The sequence below is a fragment of the Micromys minutus genome, assembly GCF_963924665.1.
Source record: "Micromys minutus genome assembly, chromosome: 30".
NCBI lineage: Eukaryota > Metazoa > Chordata > Mammalia > Rodentia > Muridae > Micromys > Micromys minutus.
In genome coordinates this window covers 24,559,401-24,580,971 of record NC_137965.1, presented here as the reverse complement: position 1 = coordinate 24,580,971, position 21,571 = coordinate 24,559,401, and the positions used below count along the sequence as shown (strand labels likewise).

General features: G+C 40.4%; 1 protein-coding gene across 1 annotated transcript in view; it reads left to right on the top strand.

Moving 5' to 3' along the window:
- Positions 1–21,571, top strand: part of LOC308439834 (NACHT, LRR and PYD domains-containing protein 5-like) — a gene marked incomplete at both ends in the record, with an annotated part of 116,108 nt that overhangs the window by 69,895 nt on the left and 24,642 nt on the right. The window contains 6 exons of the mRNA XM_080941747.1: positions 4,224–4,301; positions 5,775–5,852; positions 6,773–6,907; positions 8,551–8,628; positions 17,855–19,421; positions 21,394–21,564. Coding sequence (XP_080797873.1) covers positions 4,224–4,301; positions 5,775–5,852; positions 6,773–6,907; positions 8,551–8,628; positions 17,855–19,421; positions 21,394–21,564 — 2,107 coding nt within the window. The remainder of the gene's footprint in view (positions 1–4,223; positions 4,302–5,774; positions 5,853–6,772; positions 6,908–8,550; positions 8,629–17,854; positions 19,422–21,393; positions 21,565–21,571) is intronic.

Genomic DNA, 21,571 nt, shown 5'->3' with positions numbered 1-21,571 from the left:
TTTTTGAGTAGCAGGATTCCAAGAGTCTCATGATGAGCCATGTATGGTCATACTTCCCTTAATGCTTGAACTGAGATTCAGAGGTGAGCAGATCTAGTGAGTTTGAGCCCAACCTGGTGTACACGGCAAGTCCTAGAGCAGCTAAGATTATAGTGAGACTCTTGTCTCAAAATAGTCTGTGCTGATTCCCAGAAGCCCCCCTTTGGTTATTTTCAATTACTGCTCATGATAGCTTCAGAGAAGTGGGGCTCCAATCTCCAATTCAGGAGAGAAGATGCAGCCTTGTGTCATGGGCATGGGCTCAGTTACCCTCTAGAGTTAAGGGTAATTTCTGATTGTGGTGACATACCTCCTATGAATGCTATTTTGTCATCAAAGGCATTGAGAGGTTGTGAGAGGAAGTATACGACTACACCAACAGAGCTAGATCTGATGAGAAACCAAACCTCTCTGCAGCCCCCCTCTCTGCGGGCCCCCTGACTCCTCCCCTGTGGCCCCTTCTGCAGTCCCCTTGGGCCCCCACCTGGGCCCCACACGTGGCCCTCCCTCTGGACTCTCCCCTCCCTGCGGCCCTCCCTCTGGGCTCTCCCCCCCCCCGCGACCCTCCCTCTGGGCTCTCCCCCCTGCGGCACCCCATCTGGGGTCTCCCCCACAGCCGCTTCCCCATCTGCGGTCTCCCCCTCTGGGGTCCCACCTGAGGTCACCACTGTGCCCCCCTGAGGTTCCCCCCTGAGGTTCCCCCCTGATGCTTCCCCCTGCGGCGCCCCTGCACCTCCCTGTGGCCCCCCCTCTGCGGCCCCCCTGCGCCCCCCCTCTGGAGCCTCCCCCTCTGCAGCCCCCCTTTCTGCCCCCTTCCAACCTTTTTACCCTTCTCTGTTCCCCTCTGCCCCCTTGGTCCCCTTCATGTCCCCCTCTTCCTCCTCCTGTCCCTCTCTTAACCTCCTGTCCCAACTCTCTCTGCCCCAACCCTATCTTTTTCTGTGCCCCCCACTTCTTTCATTCTCTGCCCTGCCTCTGACTCTTTGTGTCTGGTTCTGTTCTCATATCTTTTCTGTTCATCTCTCTGCCTCCCTTTGTCTCTATCTTTGTCTCTCTCTCTCTCTCTCTCTCTCTCTCTCTCTCTCTCTCTCTCTCTCTCTCTCTCTCTCTCTCTTTTATGCATGAGTATACTGTAGCTCTATTCAAACATACCAGAGAAGGGCATCAGATCCTATCACAAATAGTTGTGAGCCACCATGTGGTTGCTTAGAATTGAAGTTTGGAAAAGCAGTCAGTGCTCTTAACTGCTAAGCTATCTCTCCAGACCCTCTTCATGCTTTCCAAGAAAGCAAAGAATGAGATGAGAAGTTAAGACTTGAGGGAAAAGGTTAAGGGAAGAGGGAGAGACTTTGTTTCAAGGGTTTTCATGTTTAAGACAGTCCTCATAGCCCTGGCTGTCCTGAAACTCCTTTTGTAAGCCAGGCTCCCCTCTCAGAGATTCACCTACCTCTCTGACATCAGAATGCCTGGATTAAAGGGATGAACCACAATTCCTGGCTGAATCCCAAATCTTATTGGGGATAGGACGGTCTTCTAGTTGAGTCCACCTTTGATCTATGAGTATAGACACAGACATGCAATTCATTGCATCCTCAGTGTGTAGAAATAGGCATTGTTCCATCTGGAATACTGGAAAAGATATGGGAAAAGTTTGAATCCCCTGAACACATGTAAAAACCCAATGTAATGGCTCATGCTTAAGTCCCTGACCGGGGGCAGGGGAAAGGAAATGAATCCTAGAAATTTGCTGGCCAGCCAGTTAAGCCAGCAGTGCAGGCTTCATCTTCCATGAGAGTCTGTGTCTCAAAACCAAGATTGATCAACTCTACCAATAGTTAACAGTCATTCCTCTTATTTGTACAGCTGACCCTCTGTCCATGACAGAACTAAACTTAGGATGGTAAGTTTTAGTTTATTTGAGGTGGAAGGTATAGGGGAATCCATTAGTTCCATGGTGTTAAAACAGACTTCTCAGGGATCATGCCCTATGCACATCTATTCACCAAAAACAGAACCTGCAGAACAAAGTAATGGTTGCATCGATGTCCAACAGTGTGAATGAATGATTTTTCCTGGATTTACTAACAAAAGGGTTGGTGCAGAGTAACTTCCAAAGGTTGGGTATGTTGCAAAAACAACTGGACCACTGTGGCAAAAAAACTCCAAATTAGCAGATGGATTATAGGATCTGGAACCCCGGGGCTCTGTGCACAGCTTAGCATGGAGGCAGCCAGAAGGTCCAGAGATCTCTTCCATGCAGTTGCCCTAGTCTGTCTCCTCCTCCCATCACACCCTACCTCCAAGCTGTGAAAAGTCCTTTGTATGTGGTTGGAGCCTGACCTTTCAGAATCTTCCAAATTTTTTTTCTCCCAGACATGGGGTCCTTTATTTGCCTCCAGAAATCATTATCTGCCTCTTCCTCAGAATGTTTCAGTTCTAAGGAAACTTGAGGTATGCATGTAAGCTCAGAAGACTTTGAGTAAGTTTTCTCCTTGTATCATGTGAGTGTAGGAAATAAAACATAGTCCTAACATGGCCATCAGTTTTGGTGGCAAGTGAAATATGTTCTGGCTCAAACCTGCAACTGTCTCAAAAGAACAAACATTTATAAACTTAGGGTTAGGTAAACTATATCCACGTTATTTGCAAACAATGTTGAGACTTATGAGAAAGCATTATTATAATAAGTATCTGAATATACATATGAACAAATATTTATATATATACACATATATGTACATATATGACTACAGATGATAATAAACACTGTCTTTATATCAGTGGTTTTAAAACTTAATGCTGTGACTCTTTAATGCAGTTCCTTATATTATGGTGAGGACCAAAACCACATTATTTGTTGCTTCTCCATGACTTCACTTATGTTACAACTCTAACAGTATAAAATTTATCTGATTTGCAGGATGTGTGATATGTGACCTTTGAGAGGGTTGCTTAACTCCAAAAATGCTGAAACCCACAGGTTGAAAATTACAGCTTTATATAAAGAGAAGAAATGTTATCATTTTTAATCACAAAGATTATTGTGTGTTAAAGTGCAGAAGTAAGGCCTAGGGATATACCTCATTCACAGCATGCTCACCCAGGCCCAATTGGATTCAATCTGCAACCCTATATTAATCAGGGATAAAGAATATACTTCTAATCCTAGCAGTAAGGGCAGTAATGAAAGAATCAGTAGTTCAAGGTACTCCTTGGCTTGAATCAGTCAAGTCCCTGGTTAAGGAGAGACCATGTCTGAAGAAAAAATATATAGGGGGTAAGTGTCTTCTTACGTTTATATTGCTGTAAAGAGAAGGTATGACCATGACAACTGGTAACAGCATTTAATTGGGGACTTGGTACAGCATTGCTTACAGTTAATCTATGATGAACATGGCAGGAAGCATGGAGTCAGAAGGCAGTCTTCACACTGCTCGGTATCTGACAGCCATAAAAGACAGCAACACACTGCAGAGATGCAGATTGGATTTGGTGTGGACTTTTGAAAGCTCCCCCAACAAAGCCACACCTTCTAAAAACGCTGGCTAAGACATTCCAATATGTGAGCTTATGGGGTACATTTTCATTCAATCAGTTTGCGATGGAGAAATGGTTTAGTGATTAATAGCAACTGCTATTTTTGTAAGAGGACCAGTGTTCACTAAAATCACCTATATTAAGTGGCTCAGAATACCATTAACTCCAGTTCCACCCAGGCACATTTCCTCCTCTGGCTCTAAGGATGGTTGTGTGCATACATACACATTTAAAAAGTAAGACGAAATTTTTTTCAACTACAATGGAAAGATCAGGGATGACCCATGTGCACCCAAAGGTGCTCAGTTTTAAAGACAACTCTAATTATAAGTATCAAATGAACCACTGCTTACACAGGTCTGAAATTTGAAGGCATTTAGGTTGACTGAAGAACTCTTATGCCTAAAACCTAGCACCTCATTGTGACACCCAGCCTAAGTCACTCACAACAACTCATGTAGAATGCACGTCAGGGTCCTAATGGGAGCACCTTTGCTTGTCTCTGCTGCTTTAGTGAATGTCTGAGACGAAGGGCCTGACATCACGAACTACTTGGGCCTAAACTGAGCAAAGCCTTACATGAATCCTTCATGCAGTTTGTACAGCTGGAGCAATTAGACTGACTTAATGCTTCCTCTGTGTTGCAGAAAGGACAATGAATCCTCCAGAAAAAGACAATAAGGCAATCCCGAGAAGTGAAGAATCAGAGCAGGAGCAGTCATCAGGTTTGTAGGAGGGGTGAGATGTAAAGACAGGTGCACTTAAAGCCACATGCTATACAGGCTTTTATCTGAAAAAGTAGACCTTTGAATTTTTCCTGTGTCCATGAAGGATTGGAGTTTCTTTCCCAGCACCCACATAAGGGACTCAGATCTATGTATAAATCGAACTCCGTGAAATCCAACACCTCTGTCCTCTGCTGGCAAAATACTACTACAAACCCATACATAGACATATAACCAAAAGTTAAAAATAAGTCTTTAAGGTGGATGTTTCCTGAGGCAGGAAACCTAAGGTTGACTTTTGGCACCAACATCAACATGCACATACTAATTTAACACTTAATGACATACCACACACATGTACACAGTTCTACACTGTTGAGAAAGATGTGTGCGTTGGGTAATTTTGGGTTTCTCATCTGTTGAATGGTCCCTATCCCTGTCCTTATCCAGCTATCCATACTGCTTTAAATGTGGATTTGTTCAGGGAATATGACTACATTTGTCTGCAACATTTGGATAGTTCTTGGTTCCATTGAATTGTATCAAAAATTTAAAAATTGCCATGACAATTTCTTGGAGCAAAATGGTCAGCTTCACTCATGATATAGAATGCATTAAACTGTGTACATAGACTTCCTCATGCATATATGCACACAGCCACCATGACAACCAAGCAAAGGACAAGATTCTACTGAGAAGTCATTTCAAATTCCTCAGGAACCCCTACTCAAGTCCCTGTGCAATTGTGTCTTGATGATGTATGGGTAGCCACAACTCTATGGCATGATGTGCCCAACAGCTGTATAATGTCCAGGGGACAACAGTTAAGAGATCCCCTCCTCATCCTCTGTTCAATTAGGGTAGAGGGAATTGATAAAATTATGTCTGTTTTGAACTAAATGCAATATCCTCTCAAACACCAAAATTCAAGTGGCTCACTTCTGCCTGTAACTCCATTCCAGAGTCTGAAACCCTCTTCAACCTACAAGAGCACTAGTATGCACACAGAAACATGTAAAAAAAGCAAGAAAAGAATATTTTTCAAAAATTGATAGATGCCTACAGAGGGAAAGACCATCGTTGACACCTGTGCATTCACAAACACAATGTTGAAAACACCTATAATTACAATTATCAAGTAAATAGCTGCTTACACAGGTCTGAAGTTGGAAGAAATTGAGGATGACTAGTAAATATGAGCCCTTAATGTCTGACCCAGCACCTCATTGTGATACCCACCCTAAGCCACACAGAAGAAATAATGCAGATTGCATGTGTAAGGATCCAAATGGGAGCATCATTGCCTATCTCTGTGCTTCACTGGACCAGAGGCAAAGGGTCTGACATCACAAATGACAAGAAACATAACCTGAGCAGAGGCTTGGCATTAATGCTTTATGTAGTATGGACATGAAGTCTTCTCATCGAGTTTGGAAAATTAGACTAAATATTAACACTTTCTCTATGTTGCAGAAAGTATAATGACTTCTCCAGAAAAAGTGGATGAAACAATCACGAAAGACAAAGAACCAGAAGAAGAACAGACCACAGGTTTGCCTGCAGGGTGGGGTATCCAGATGGGTACACTTAAAGCCACATACTGATGGTTTATGTTTTGTATTTTTTAACTAGTACCCTAAGTTTTTCTGTGTGCACACAGGTTATATTTGTTATTCAAGTACCAACATCAACTGGCTCAAAGAGATTCCTGTTAAATAGGTCCAAAAATATCTAACACTTTGGTCCTCTGATGGCAGAAGGCTAATATGTATGCACACTTAGACATGTACTTAAAAGATAAAAGCGGGTCAGTTATAAAGATTCTAAAGTCACATAAATTGACCTGACAAATACATCCACATGCACACACATACTTAACACTTACTGACACACACACACACACCCATACACGCACACACACACACATATGAAGAAATCTTAAATGTTGACATGGAGTGTATGCACACTTAGACATGTACTTAAAAGATAAAATTGGGTCAGTTATAAAGATTCTAAAGAAAGTCACCCAAATTGACCTCTGACACATACATCCACATGCACACACATACTTAACACTTACACACACACACACACACACACACACACACACACACACACACACACGAAGAAAACTTAAATGTTGACATGGAGTGTGGAAGGTAATTTTGGGTTTCTCATTCCTAGTTGACTGGTCACTGCTTCTACTTATACAGTGTTCACATTGGTTTAATGTTGTTTCTTTCAGGGTTTAAGACTCTTTCTACTTTGCATGTGGGAGGGTCAAAATGGAAGAATCATTGCCTGCCTTTTATGTGCTTTAGTAAACTTCTTAGGAAATTGATTCAACATCACATATAAATGGGCATAACCTGAGCAGAGGTGTACATTACTCTGTAATTATGTGGTTTGATATAAAGTATTCTCATCCCTTTTCAGAGAGTTTGGCTAACATATTAACTTCTATGTTGCAGAAAGCTCTGCCACTACTCCAGAGAAAAATAATAAAGCAACCCTGAAAGACCAAGGACCAGAGCAAGAACAAATATCAGTCTTGAAGAGATGGTGGGATGTGAAGAAAGACACATTTAATGACGACTTTTGTACAGGTATTTATCTAAGTATTAGACCCAGAAATCTTAGATGTGTTCATGCAGAATTAAGGTTTGATTACTATCACCATCATTTTGCTCAGAGATACTTGTAACTTTACCTCTAAAAAAATTCAACATTTTGTCCTTTGCTTCCATAAGGCTCACGCATACCCACAGAGACTTGTGATTGAAAATTTAAATGATTCTTTGATTTAATAGTGGATGTGTACTGAGGAAAGAAACCTATGGTTGAAGTCTGACACCCACATTAACATCACACATTTTTGACACTAATCACATACCACACATATATGTACATGTACAATTCTAAATTGTCCAGGTAAGGTGGTTGAGGGTGATTTTGGCTCTCTCGGTCCACATACACTGGTATGTGTGCCTGTCCTTATTGCACTATTCCCACTGGATTAAATGATCCTTTAAATGGTACATGAGTCTTTATAGTCCTCGACATGTTTTGGTGACAGGGATCTTGCTTCCATTGATTATATCATGAATTTTAAGACCAACTTAACCTCTTCATGGATGGAAATATTCATCTAGGCATCTGATATTTGCTGTACTACATTTGATCTGTGCATGCTCATAAAGCTATAATTAGTAATGCTGGATCTAGAGGATTGTCTTGTTCTGCTCAGAGTAATGCTTCCAGCACTAGGACCAGACTTCAATTCCCTCAGCCTATCTTAAAAAGCCAGGTGGTAGGAGCATTTGCCTTTGATATCACCACCACAGTGGCATAGACATGGGATTTCTGGTGCTTTCTAAGTTGCCCATTAAACATGGTGAGATCGAGAGGTTTAGTGAGACTCCAAAACTAAAATTGAAGACCAGAGAGTTAGGTGTGTGGATAAGATCACATAGCTACACTTGTTGAGGATGCAGGTTCAGTTTTCAGATCCCACAGGCAAGCTCATGTCTGTAAGTCTAATTCCAGGGTATCTTCCATGATGTGGTCTCAACTGGCACAGGCTACATAGGGATCAGGGACATGCGTAGAGGAAAAGCATTCTTATATAAGGATAAATGCAAGTAAACATTAAGATTGAAAGTGACTGAGAAAGACATGGAAAGTCAAGCTCTGGTCTGTATGTGTGCACACTAATGTGCACATGGAGCAGCCTACACTCATGTACCCAAAGGGAGTGTCATGTCAACCCTGAGCCAACAGTGCTCCTATACAAAAGTGACTCAAATTACTGACATTTCCTCAGCAGCCCCTACCCAATCTCTGATGCAATTTTCAATTTCTTAATCTTGCACAAGTGACTGCAGCCTCAGGACTTCATGAGCTGAGCATCTCTATAATGTCCAGAAGAGAGCAGTTCACATCTCATTCCCATTTTCTGTTCACCAATGGTAGAAGAAATTGATGCAAGTAATATCACTGAATTGAATTAAAAGCAGTAACCTATTCCACTTGGAAGAACTATTGCAAAATGCCTGTGTTAGGGTCCAAATGAAGCATCATTGCCTGCATATCTCTGTACTTTGTGATCTTCTGATTAAGAAAAACGGATGTGATATATCTATGGGTATAAGTGAAACAGAGTCTTATATTACTTCTTTAGGTACTTTGAACATAAATGTTCTCATCCCCAGTTGTGTGAATTATACTGTCTTACTCTTCCCTTTTGCAGAAAGCTCCATGAGTACTCCAGAAAAAGAGAGTACAGGAAATCTGGAAGAGCAAGAAGCAGAGCAGGAGCAGTCATCAGGTTAGCAGGGATGGTGTGGTGTAAAGATAGGTACATTGAAAGCCACATCCTATAGGTTTTTATCTGAAGAATTAGACCCCACAATTCTAAGTTTTTTCATGCATGTTTGGAGTTTGATTACCATCTGGCTCATACCTAATGGTAAGTTTACCTAAAAAAAAAAAATCAAAAACAAAAAGAAAACTAACACCTCTCTCCTTTGCTTCCATTTGTTCTTCTGACCTCTTCTTTCTCATCAGGCAGAGTTTACACAGGGTACAGTCACATTTATGTATTTACTTTTCAAATGTTACCACCTTTACTGGTTTCCCCATCTCCCATTTTCCCTTCCACTGCCTCAAAAAGGATGACCCCTCTCCCACCCACATATACCATCTCCATACCAATTACCTTACCTTGGAGAAGCAAGCCTTCAAGGACCAAGGGCTTCTCCTCCTACTGATGCAGTCTATGTCACCTGCTGCTGCAAATGGGGCTGGAGATAATAGCCCCTCTGTGGGTACTCTGGTTGGTGGTTTCGTCCCTGGGAGCTCTCAGGCATATGTTTGGTGACATTTTTATCAATGAAGTTGTAAGCCCATTCAGCTTCAGTCATTTCTTTAACTCATATATTTGAGTCCCAATGTTAAATCGGCTGGTTAAGTCTAGCATCTTAATACCAAGCATCTGTATCAGTAAGGTCCTGGCAAATCCTTTCAGGAGACATCCATTTCAGGCTGTGTCATGGAGCACTTCTTAGCATCAGCAGTAGTGAATAGATGTGGTGGCTATGTATTGAATTGATTTCCAGATGGTCCAGATGGGGCAGACTCCCCTGATAGCCTTTTCTTCAGTTTCAGCTCCACTATTTGTTCCTGTATTTTCTTCCACAAGTATTTGTTCCCCCTTCTAAGAGGGACTGAAGCATCCACACTTTGGTTGTTCTTCTATTTTACTTCATAAAGTGTGTGAATTTTATCCTGGGTATTGCAAGCTTTTGGGATAGTATCCACTTATTAGTGCATGGATACCATATATGTTCTTTTGTGACTGGGTTATCTCACTCAGGATATTTACTAGTTCCATGGATTTGTCTAAGATTTTCATGTAGTCATTGCTTTAATAGCTGAGTAATCCTCCACTATGCCAATGTACCACATTTTCTGTATGCACTATTTTTTGAAAAACATCTAGTTTCTTTCCAGCTTCTGCCTCCTATAAATAAGGCTTCTAGGAACATAATGGAACCTGTGTCCTTGTTATATGTTGGAATGTCTCCTGGTTGTATTCTGAGGATTGGTGTAGCTGGGTCCTCAGCTAACACTACGGGTGTACAATTTTGTGAACTACTAGAGCAATTTGTAGAGTGGTTGTACCAGCTTGCAATCCCACCAACAGTAGAGGAGAGTTTCTCTTTCTCCACATCTTAGCCATCAGCAACTATCATCTGGACTTTTGATTGTGACCATTATTACATAGTCAGATATTCTGACTGGTGTGTGGGGAACCTCAGGGTTGTTTTAATGTCCATTTTCCTGATGACTAATGTTGAATATTTTTAGGTGCTTCTCAGCCATTTGATATTCCTGAGTTAAATTCTTTTGTTTAGATCCTTACCCCATTTATAATAGGGTGATTTGATTCTCTAGAGTCTAACTTTTTGTGGTCTTCGTATAGATTACATATTAGCCCTCAATCAGATGTAGGATTGGTAAAGATCTTTGCCCAATCTGTTGGTTGCTGTTCTGTCCTGTTGAAAGTTTTCTTTGGCTTACAGAAGATTTGAAATTTTATGACCCCCCATTTGCTGATTCTTGATCTTAGAGCATAAGCCGTTGGTGTTCTGCTTGGGAAATATTCCTCTGTGCCTATGTGTTTTGAGACTCTTCCCCACTTACTCTTAGTTTCACTGTACCTTCTTTTTAGTTAAATGTTGTCTTTTTTTTCAACTTGTTGCCTTTTGATACTTTGTCATAAATAATTGAGTTTTTTCATAGGTTTTGGGGTTCATTTCTGGGTCTTCAGTCTATTCCATTGATCAACCTGCTTATCTCTGCAGCAATACTATGCAATTTTTACCAAGATTGCCCTTTAATACAGCTTGAGGTCAGAAATGGTAATTACCCCAGAAGTTCTTTTAGTGTTGATAATAGTTTTCACTATCCTGGGGTTTTTGTTTTACTAAATGAATTTGTAAATTGCTCTTTAACTCTATGAAGAGTTGATTTAGATATTTGCTGGGGATTGCATTGAATTTCTAGACTGCTTTTGACAAGATGGCCATTTTACTGTAGCATTCTTTCCAATCCATGAATATGGGAAATTTTTTTTCTATTTTCTGGGAACTTCAATTCCTTCTTCAGACACTTGCAGTCCTTGTCATACAGATCTTTCACTTGGTCACACCAAACTATTTTATATTATTTGTGACTATTGTGAAGGGTGTCATTTCCCTAATTACATTCTCAGAATATTTATCCTTTTAGTTGATAAAATCTATTTTTTGTTTATTTTATATGCAGACACTTTGCTGAAGCTGTTTAATAGCTGTAGGCATTCTCTAGTGGAATTTTTGGTGTCACTTAGGTTTACTATCTCTGCTATCTGCAGAGAGTGATATTTTGGTGTCTTTTGTCTAATTTCTAATCCTCTCACCTCTTTTTGGCTAGGACATCAAGCATTATGTTGAATAAGTGGGGAGAGAGTGGACAGCCTGTTTAGTCTCTATTTTTAGTGGAATTGCTTCAAGTTGACCTGTCAGGTTTATATTGTTTTTACTATTTTTAGATATGGGCCTGTTGCAGTAAATATTAAAAAATTGAATTGGTTTATATTTTTACTGCTCCATGTGGTCTCGCTCCTCAAGCCCAGTTTTAGTTTGGAGCCCCAGACTCCTCTTGTTCCTGGTCCGAGTCAACACGGCATAACTTGTCCGTGCAATTCCCTTCCTTTTGTGGTTTTCTTCCACCTGTTCTCTGCCTCTCTCAACATGTATTTCTGTACCCCAAAATCCCACACAAACACAACTCTAGAGCCTGATAGCTTTTCATATAGGCTTGTGTTCAACTCTCAATTGACAAACTCTCTACACAACAAGATAACATCAAATAGACAAAAGATACAAACTGTCCTTCATATAAGATGCTAGACCTTAATATTCATAGCTTTGAACACCAATAACTATCAGGGTCTAGCTGGTTCTTGGCAAGTTCCATATTGGCACAGACTTCCCCTTCTGTCCTCAAACCCTTCCAGCTCTCCAACCTCTCTACTTCCCTCTCTCCTCGCAGTCACTGACTTTCCTTTATTTTACTAAGTAATATGGGAAGGTTTAGTTGGAGTCACCAGCTAGCCAGCCCTTCTTGGGGAAGTAGAATTAACATTAAAATACTAACAGCTTCAGGACAACCTACATGGGCCTTGAATTTCTGATCTTGCCAATACTTTTTATCATAAAGTGGTTAATTTTTTTCAAATTACTTTTTTCAGCATCTAATGAGATGATCATGTGGATTTTTTTCTAAGTTTGTTTATATAGTGGATTATGTTGATGGATTTCCATATATTGAGTCATTCCTGCATCCCTGGGATGAAGCCTATTTTTCATGATGGATGATCATTTTGATATGTGCTCAGATTCAGTTTTCGAGAATTTGAGTATTTTTTCATTGATATATGAGTGAAATTAATCACAAGTTCTCTTTCATTGTAGGCTCTTTGTGCGGTTGTACATATATAAGGGTAATTGTAAAGAATGAATTGGGTAGTCTTCCTTCTGTTCCTATTTTGTATAATAGTTTGAAGAGTATTGGTATTAGGACTTGTATGAGGATTCTGCACTAAAAATACCTGGATCTGTGCTTTGTTTGGTTGGATGACATTTATTGACTATTTCTTTAGGGGTTATGGACTCTTTATATGGTTTATCTGATTCTGATTTGACTTTGATACCTGGAATCTGTTTAGAATATTTTCCATTTCCTCCAAATTTTCCAGTCTTGTTTATTATAGACCATTTTACTAGGATCTGATAATTTTTAAGTTTGCTATGTTTCTATTCTATATCCATTTTTCTTTGACTTTTTAAAATCAGATACTCTTTCTGTGGCCTCTGCTTGGACTAAGAGTTTATCCATCTTGATTTTCCTCAAAGATCAAGCTCCTGGTTTTGCTGATTTTTGTATATGTATTTTTTGATTCTACATAATTTCATCTCTGGGTTTGATTATTTCTGCCATGTATTCCTCTTGGGTGTATTTGATTCAGTTTGTTCTAGAGCTTTCAGGTATGTTGTCCAGCTGCTAGTATATGCTCTGTAGATTCTCTTTGAAAGCATTCACAGCTATGAGAGTTCCTCTTATCACTGCTTTCATTGTATTTCATAAGTTATGTTGTGGCTTCATTTTCATTATATTCTAAAAAATGTCATTAATTTATCTCATTTCTTCTGTGGAATAGTTACCACTGAGTAGAGCATTGTTCAGCTTCCATGTATATATGGGATTTCTGTGGGGTTTTGTGTGTGTGTGTGTTATTTAAAACTAGCCTTAGACAATGGTGATCTGATAGGATTCATACAATTATGCCAATCTTCCTATTTCTTTTGAGGTTTCTTTTATTACCAATTATATGGTCAATTTTTGAGAATGTACATTGAGGTACTGAGAAGGTATAATCTTTTGTTTTTAAGATGCTATGTTCTATAGATATCTGTTAAATCAGTTGGTACATAACTTCTGTCAGTTTCATTGTATCTCAGTTTAGTTTCTGTTTCCATGATCCCATCCATTGATGCAAATGGGGTTTTGATGTCCCCCACTATTGCTGTGTGAGGTGCAATGTGCCGTTTTCATTTTAGTAAAGTTACTCTTAGAATGTGAGTTCTCCTGCATCTGGATCATAGGTATTCAGAATTAGAGTTCATCTGGGTAGATTTTTTTCTTTGGGTATCAAGTATCATTCCTTATCTTTTTTTTTTATAATGTTTGGCTGAAAATATATTTTATATGATATTAGAATGGCTACTCCAACTTGTTTGTTGGGACCATTTCCTTGGAACATTTTTTTCCATCCTTTACTTTGAGGTGTAGTGCCTGTCTTTCTCATTAAGATGTGTTTATGCAGCAAAATGCTGTGTCCTGTTTACATATCCAGTCTGTTAATTTGTATTTATTAAGAAATTGAGTCATTTGATTATAAGAGATTATGGAATACTGATTGTTTTAATTTTTGTTAGAAGTTGAATTCTATTAGTGTGGCTATCTTATTTTTGGTTTGTTGAAAGATTACTTGCTTTTTCCAGGGTGTAGTTTCTCTTTGTGTTGGAGTTTTCCATCTGTTATCCTTTGTAAGGATGCATTTTTGGAAAACAATGTGTTAATGTACTTTTGTCCTTAATATCTTATATTCTCCATCTAAGTTCATAAAGCATTTCCTGGATATGGTAGCCCAGACTGTTTTTTTTTTGTTTTGTTTTGTTTTGTTTTTTTTTGTTTTTTTGTTTTTTTTTTTTTTTTTTTTGCTTAGGGCATATGTCATTTTCCTAGGATCTTTGTTTTCATCATCTCTGAGCAGTCTGATATGATTCTGATAGGTCTGTCTTCATATGTTAATTGACCATATTTCCATACTGCTTTTAATATTCCTGCTTTGTTTTGTGCCACTGGTGTTTTTGACTAATATGTGACAGGTAGAATCTCTTTTCTAGTCCAATCTATTTGGAATTCTGTAGGCTTCTTGTATGTTCATGGACATCTTTCGTTAGGGAATTTTTCTTGTATAATTTTATTGAAGATATTTTCTGACCCTATAATCTGGGAATCTTTCCTCTTCTGTACTTATTATTCTTAGGATTGATATTCTTACTGTGTCCTGGATGTCTAGGATGGTTTTTCTTAGGAGCCTTTTGCATTTTGCATGTTCTTTGACTATTGTGTCAATGTTTATACAGTATCTCCTGCCCCTGAGATTCTCTCTTCTGTCTCTTGTATTCTGATGGTGATGCTTGTAGCTATGGCTCCTTATCTCTTTCTTAGGTTTTATGTCTCCACATCTGTCTTTGTGAGTTCTTTGTTTTGTTTACACATTTAAATTGTGGATGGTTTCGTTCAGTTCCTTCACCTGTTTGGTTGGGTTTTCCCTGAATTCTTTAAGGGATTTTTGTGTTTCCTCTTTAAGCTTTTCCACTTGTTCACTTTTGTTCTTATGGATTTATTTAAAGGAATTATTTTTTTTCCTCAATTAAAACCTCTATCATCCTGATGAAATGTAATTTTAAGCCCAAATCTTGCTTTCCTGGTGTGTTGGCGCCCAGGACTCACTGTGGTGGGAAAACTAGGTTTTCATGATGTCAACTAGCCTTTCTTCCTGTTCCTTAGATTCTTCCACTTGTCTCTCACCATCTGGTTATCTCTGGTGTTGGTCTTGTTGACTCTGATCTAAGTCTGTCTGCCTGTGAACCAGTGATCTTAGGAGTGAGAGAACTCCAGGTATACCAGCTATTCCTAGGTAACATTTGGGTATGGAGGGCTACAAGGTAGCCTTAGCTCTGGGTTCAGATGTCAACCAGAAGCATAGTGTATCAAGTTGATCTGAGGTTCCTGTGCCTTGTGTGTTCTTGGTGGATACTTTCTTGGAAAGGTATTGGGGTGAAATTTGTCTTACCTGTGGCCTGTGAAGAGCACTCCTGTGAGACAAGCTTCCTAAGGAAGGGTTTGGGTATGGAGGACTATGAGACAGACTTAGGACTGCGTTATGATAGAGACCAGAAGCTTGGCAAAGCTTTCTTAATAAGTACCTCTTTAAATATTAAGATTTGAAGTGACTGAGAAAGACCGTAAAAGTTCTGGTCCATTGATGTACACAAAAATGTGCACATGGAACTGCATATTCCCATGTACCAACATAGAGAGTCAAGACCACCACAATGAGGACATGGTCCTACAGAAAAGTGATACAAAATCATGGCACTACCTCAGGAGCTCCCACCCAATCTCTGATAAAATTTTAAGTGTCTTCATCTTGCCAAGAGACTGCAGCATAAGGAATTCATGAGCCCAACAGCTGTACAATGACAGGACAGCAGTTCAAAGCTCTCCTCCATATACTCTGTTCACTAAGAGTTGATAGAATTTATACAATTAATATCTTTGCTTTGTACTAAAAGCAATATTATGTTACACTCAAACACCCACATTCAAGTGGCTCAATTAGCCTGTAACTCTTAATTCTACAAAGTGTGGTACCCTATTCAGCCTCCAAGAGCACCTGCATGCACACAAAAAATGTAGGAAAAAATTTATACTTTTTTAAAAGAATTTGTAGATACCTACAGAGGAAAAACATGGTTGATACCTGTGCACCTACAGGCACACAGTGTTGATGGCATTCTAATTACAAGTATCAACTGAAGAGAGCTGTTTACACAGGTCCAACATTTGAAGTCAGGGAGGAAGACTAATGAAGATGAACCTTTAATGCCTATGACCCAGCACCTCATTTTCACACCCAGCCTAAGCCACTGACAAGAACTAGTGTAAATTGCATGTGTGAGTGTCCAAATGAGAGTATTCAAGCAGAATGGGAGTTTAATTACTACTACCCACATCAGCTGGCTCAGCCGTGTAAAATTAGCTCTAAAAAAAATCAACACTCCTGTTCTTTGCTTCCACAAGGCTCATACAAACTCACACCTAGACATGTAATTAAAAATTAAAGATGAGGTATTTCTAACAGTGGAAATTTCCTGAGGAATTTTACCTAAATTTAGCTTCTGACACCCACATCAGCATGCATACACATTGACACTTATCACAGATCACACACATAGGTACACAAAGAATTCTGAATTGGCCAGATAGATGGTTGAAGGTAATTTAGACTGATTAAGCCCTAGTTGACTGGTATCCGAACCATCCTTTTCCCACTATTCCAACTGAATTAAATAATTCTTCAAAGGGCTAGGACACTTTGTTATTCGGCATGCTTTGGAGAGGGGTTTCTTGTTTCCACTGATTGTATCATGCAGTTTTAAAATCATCTACACAATTTCTTGTAGGGAAATGTTCAGCTAGGCCCTGGTATTGACTTCATTAAATTGCATCTGTGTTTGTGTATATAGATATTATTAATAAGGTAAAATATGGAGGTTTGTCTTGTCTAGCTCAGTCCAAGGAATTCTTTAGTAGAATTATTCTTCAGAGCTCAATTCCCAGGACCTGTCTAAATATGCCAGGTGGATGGGGCATATGCCTGTAACATCAGCATCATGAAGGCAGAGAGCAGAGGATCCCGGCACTTGCTCCCCAGCCCACAAACTATGATGAGATCCAATTTTAGTGACACTTTGTAGAGCTATGATTGGAGACCAGAGAGGAAGCTCAATGGATAGGAGCACTTAACCACACCTTGGGAGGATTCAGGTTTTGTTTTCAGTTCCCACATGCCAGCTAATATCCCTAAGTCTAGATTCAAAGGGATCTGCTCTCTTGTAGTCTGATCAGGCTCAGCTTGCACAGGATACAGGAACATACATAGAGGAAAAGCATTCTCAAATGAGCATATGTGCACATTTAAAAGTTAAGATTGAAAGTGAGTGAGAAATTCATGAAAAGTAAACCTTTGGTCCAGATGTGTGCACAAAAGTGTGCTCAAGGAACTGCCCACCGGCATGGACAGACAGAGTCCTGACAACCACAAAGAGGACATGCTCAAACAGAAAGGTGACTCAAATCTGAATACATACTCAAGAGCCCCTACCTCATCTTTGATGCATATTTTAGTGTATTGAGCTTATAGTAACAGTCCCAGCTGTATGACATCACTGCCCTACCAGGTGTACAATGTTCAGAGAACTGCAGTTAGAAGATCTGCTCCTATTCCTCTGTTTCCTAAAAATTGGGGAAGGCCCCAATGGGTCAGGGGACTTGTTACAGATAGTGTCTTTGATTCGATTCAAAAGTAAAATCGGGTTCCATTCGAAACACCCACATTCAAGTGACTCCCAACTACTCTTTACTCTTGTTCCACAGAGTCCTAATTCCTTGTCTGAACTCCAGGATCACCAGTTTGAACACATAGACACATACATAAAAAGCAAAATTCATAATTTCTAAAACTCACGTATTTTGAGATACTATAAGTCATTCTTAATTATAATCACAATTCAGATATATACTGGTTTCATTAAAAGTAAGACTTTGTTCGTATTTTGATTTTCTTCTATATTATCTAATTTCCCATCGTGAAGGTAACATAAAAGAATACAAGGCCCACTTGTTAGCTAAATTCGGTGCAAGTGTGGATCTACACTGTGACAGCCAAGAAATGAAAATATTGACTGATGCTTTTAAACCATACCAGAAAACCTTCATGCCTCACACCATTGTTCTACTTGGAAGACCAGGCGTTGGGAAGTCATCTTTGGCCAGAAGTATTGTTCTGGGCTGGGCTCAGGGTACACTCTATGAAGAGATGTCCTATGTCTTCTTTTTCTCTGTCAGAGATATCAAGTGGACAGAGCAGAGCAGTTTGGCACAGCTGATTACCAAGGATTGGTTAGAACTCCAGGGTCCAGTGACAAAGATTATGTCCCACCCAGAAAGACTCTTGTTTGTCATAGATGGTTTAGATGAAATGGACTATGTCCTCCAACATGATGATATGACACTCTGCACAGACTGGAAGGATGAACAGCCCATATACATCCTGATGTCCAGCCTTCTGAGGAAGGCCCTCTTACCTGAGTCCTTTCTCATTCTCACGACCAGAAGCACAGGCTTAGAAAAGCTCAGGTCGATGGCGGTGTCCCCCCTTTATATCTTGGTTGAGGGACTGTCTGCGTCAAAGAGATCTCAGGTAGTCCTTGAGAACATCCCCAATGACCATCAAAGAATACAAGTCTTCCATTGTGTGATAGAAAATCACCAGCTATTTGACCAGTGCCAGGCCCCCTCCATATGCTCACTGATCTGTAAGGCTCTACAGCTGAAGAAGAAGCTAGGAAAGAGATGTTCCCTACCCTGCCAGACTACGACGGGTTTGTATGCTAGCTTCGTGTTCAACCAGCTCACCTTGAAAAGGGGGTCTTCCCAGAAGACTCTCAGTCAGGAAGAACAAATTGCCCTGGTGGGTTTGTGCAGGATGGCAGCTATGGGAGTGTGGTCCATGAGGTCAGTGTTCTACAGTGATGACTTGAAGACCTACAGCCTAAAGGAGTCTGAGATCTCAGCCCTCTTTCACATGAACATCCTTCTCCAAGTTGGCCACAGCAGTGAGCAGTGTTATATTTTCTTCCACATCAGCCTGCAAGATTTCTTTGCTGCCTTATATTATGTTTTAGAAGGGCTGGAGGGGTGGAATATGTATTTTCCCTTCATTCAAAAACAAAGGAGCATCTTGGAGGTGAAGAGAGCTGATGACATTCACTTCCTCGGAATGAAGCGTTTCTTATTTGGCCTCATGAACAAGGATATCTTGAAGTATCTGGAGGTTCTGTTTGGATGTCCTATGACCCAGACTGTTAAGCAGAAGCTCCAACACTGGGTCTCTCTAATTGGTCGGCAGGCCAGTGGTACCAGCATGGTGAACACCATGGATGCCTTCTACTATCTCTTTGAGTCTCAGGATGAAGAGTTTGTTCACATGGCTTCCAACAGCTTCCAAGAAGTGTGGCTTCCAATTAACCGGAAGATGGACGTGATGGTGTCTTCCTACTGTCTTCAGAACTGTCAGAACTTGAGGGCAATCCGGGTGGATATCAGCGACCTCTTTTCAGTGGATAGTGCTTCTGAGCTATGCCCTGTTGCTCTCCAGAAGTGAGTATCAGATGATTTTTATCCAAAGCCTATTAGTAACTTTTATGTTACTATATTTAAACATAACTTTTGGAATTATTTGGAGTACTAGATGGCACTTAAAGAATGATTTGCTTACTAATGATACCTGAACTTAGTGTGGTTTGTCATTATGTAGTGAAAAGCCCTTTTAAAATGGAGGACCATGCTAGCAATATAGCTCATCTAGTAGATATATTTCAGCCAGTAGAGTGGTTGCCTGGCATGAATGGGCCTGGGGTTCAATCCCAGCACTCTATAGACTGGGTACATACCTGCAAACTCTGGGTGGTAGGGGTGTCAAGCTAGGTTCCACCACTAAGCCTATTAGAGTCAAATCAAGAAAATACAGAAAACGGAGGTTCAATGAGGCTACAGTGGAAAGAAGGACAGAGATCAAAGTCAGGAGATCTTAGCTCCCCTTCCAATAGCCTGTTTTTTTGGATCCTGAAGTGAAGTTAAAATAGAAGTTCAAGAACATGCATGTTTTAAGAAGTTCTGAGCAAAGTGCATTAGCCCTGCCCACCATTGACTTGTCTCCATTCTCTCCAGCAAGGTCTGCTCTGTTTGGAATTGCTTTCTGGGAGGCAAGTTCCCCTCTGAGTGACCCTAGTCCAGCCTTTCACTTTTTCCAGAGGGGGAGATTCCTAGAGATTGGCAGCAGCTTTACTATATGTCATTTCCAAAATCTGATAGTCCGAATGATGACCCAATTAATAGACAAAAGTATCTAGGCAGGAAAGTGGAGCTCAGTGGTTATGAACATTCTCTGCTCTTCCAGAGGACTAGGGGTTGGTTCTAGACATCACAATGCCTACAACTCTATGTCCAGGAGCTCCAGTGCCCTCTTCTGTCTTCCATGGCTACCTGCACTTCTGTGCGTGAGTCACAGGCACATGAAATGCAATACACATGAAAAATAATTTTATAGTAAAATAGCTTTCATCTCTGTGCATGGTTACAGAGAAAGGATAAGATGTTCAAAATTTTAAATATATTCGAGCAGTTTTAAAGTATATGTGTAACACATTAATATCATCAATATATATTAAATCACATTGTGCATATCTAAGTTTGTTTCTTATGATTGTGATTTTTGAACTTTGACCAATTTCCTTTCCTCTCCTCCAATTCTCTGACTTCCGGATTCAACTACCCTCTTCTGAAGTTTTCTTTCTTAAACAAAAAAAGATTCCATTTAATTTGTGGGGTGTGTGTGTGTGTGTGTGTGTGTGTGTGTGTGTGTGTGTGGTGTGTGTTTGTACATATGTCTGTGTCTGTTTGTGGGTCTTTGTCTCTCTGTGGGCATATCTATTGATTAGTGGGCCTGTCTTTCCATCCAAGGGGCTGTCTATCTGTGAGCCTAAATATCCATCTGTAAGCCTGTCTGCCTGCCAGTGGGCCTGTCTGTACATCCATGAGTCTGTCTGTCTGTGGGTTTCTCTATCGGTGGTTGTATGGACATCCAAGGAAAACTAACAGTGATGGATCTTCTCCCAGCACGGATCTCCAGGTTTGTTCTCCAAAATTCAAGCCTCACTGCAAATCCCACCTCTCAAAGAGAATGATTTTGAGGGACTAGACATGGAGTCTTGTTTTAATTATCCACTTCCATGTATATGCTATCATACTCCAAGATCACATACAACTGAGGGAGGACAAGAAGTCAGAGCTGGATTCCCATGTCAAGGCTCCTATAACATTCCTCTTGCTGCTATTAGGAATTGGCCAAACTATCTGCAGTGTACATTGAAGTATCAAAGGTGGCTGTCTGTAGGGTTGGTCCTGTAGAGCATGCACCAGGTGACATCCCGTGAACTGGCTTTATTTGCTCAGCTCTCTGTGCTCCCAGCATCACATCTTTCTCCCGTGGCTGGTGTTGTTGTGTCAGTCACTCATGTTCAAATCCACCCTTTAAATCTATTTTCTCCCACTTTTACCCTCACACACCCAGGGTAAAATGTAAGCCCCTCATCATAGAGTGGTGGGAAAACTTCTGCTCTGTGCTCAGCACCCATCCGACCTTGAAGGAGCTGGACTTGGGTGACAGCATCTTGAACGAATGGTCCATGAAGATACTGTGCCTCAAGCTGAGGAATTCGTCCTGCAGTATAGAGAAGCTGACGTAAGTG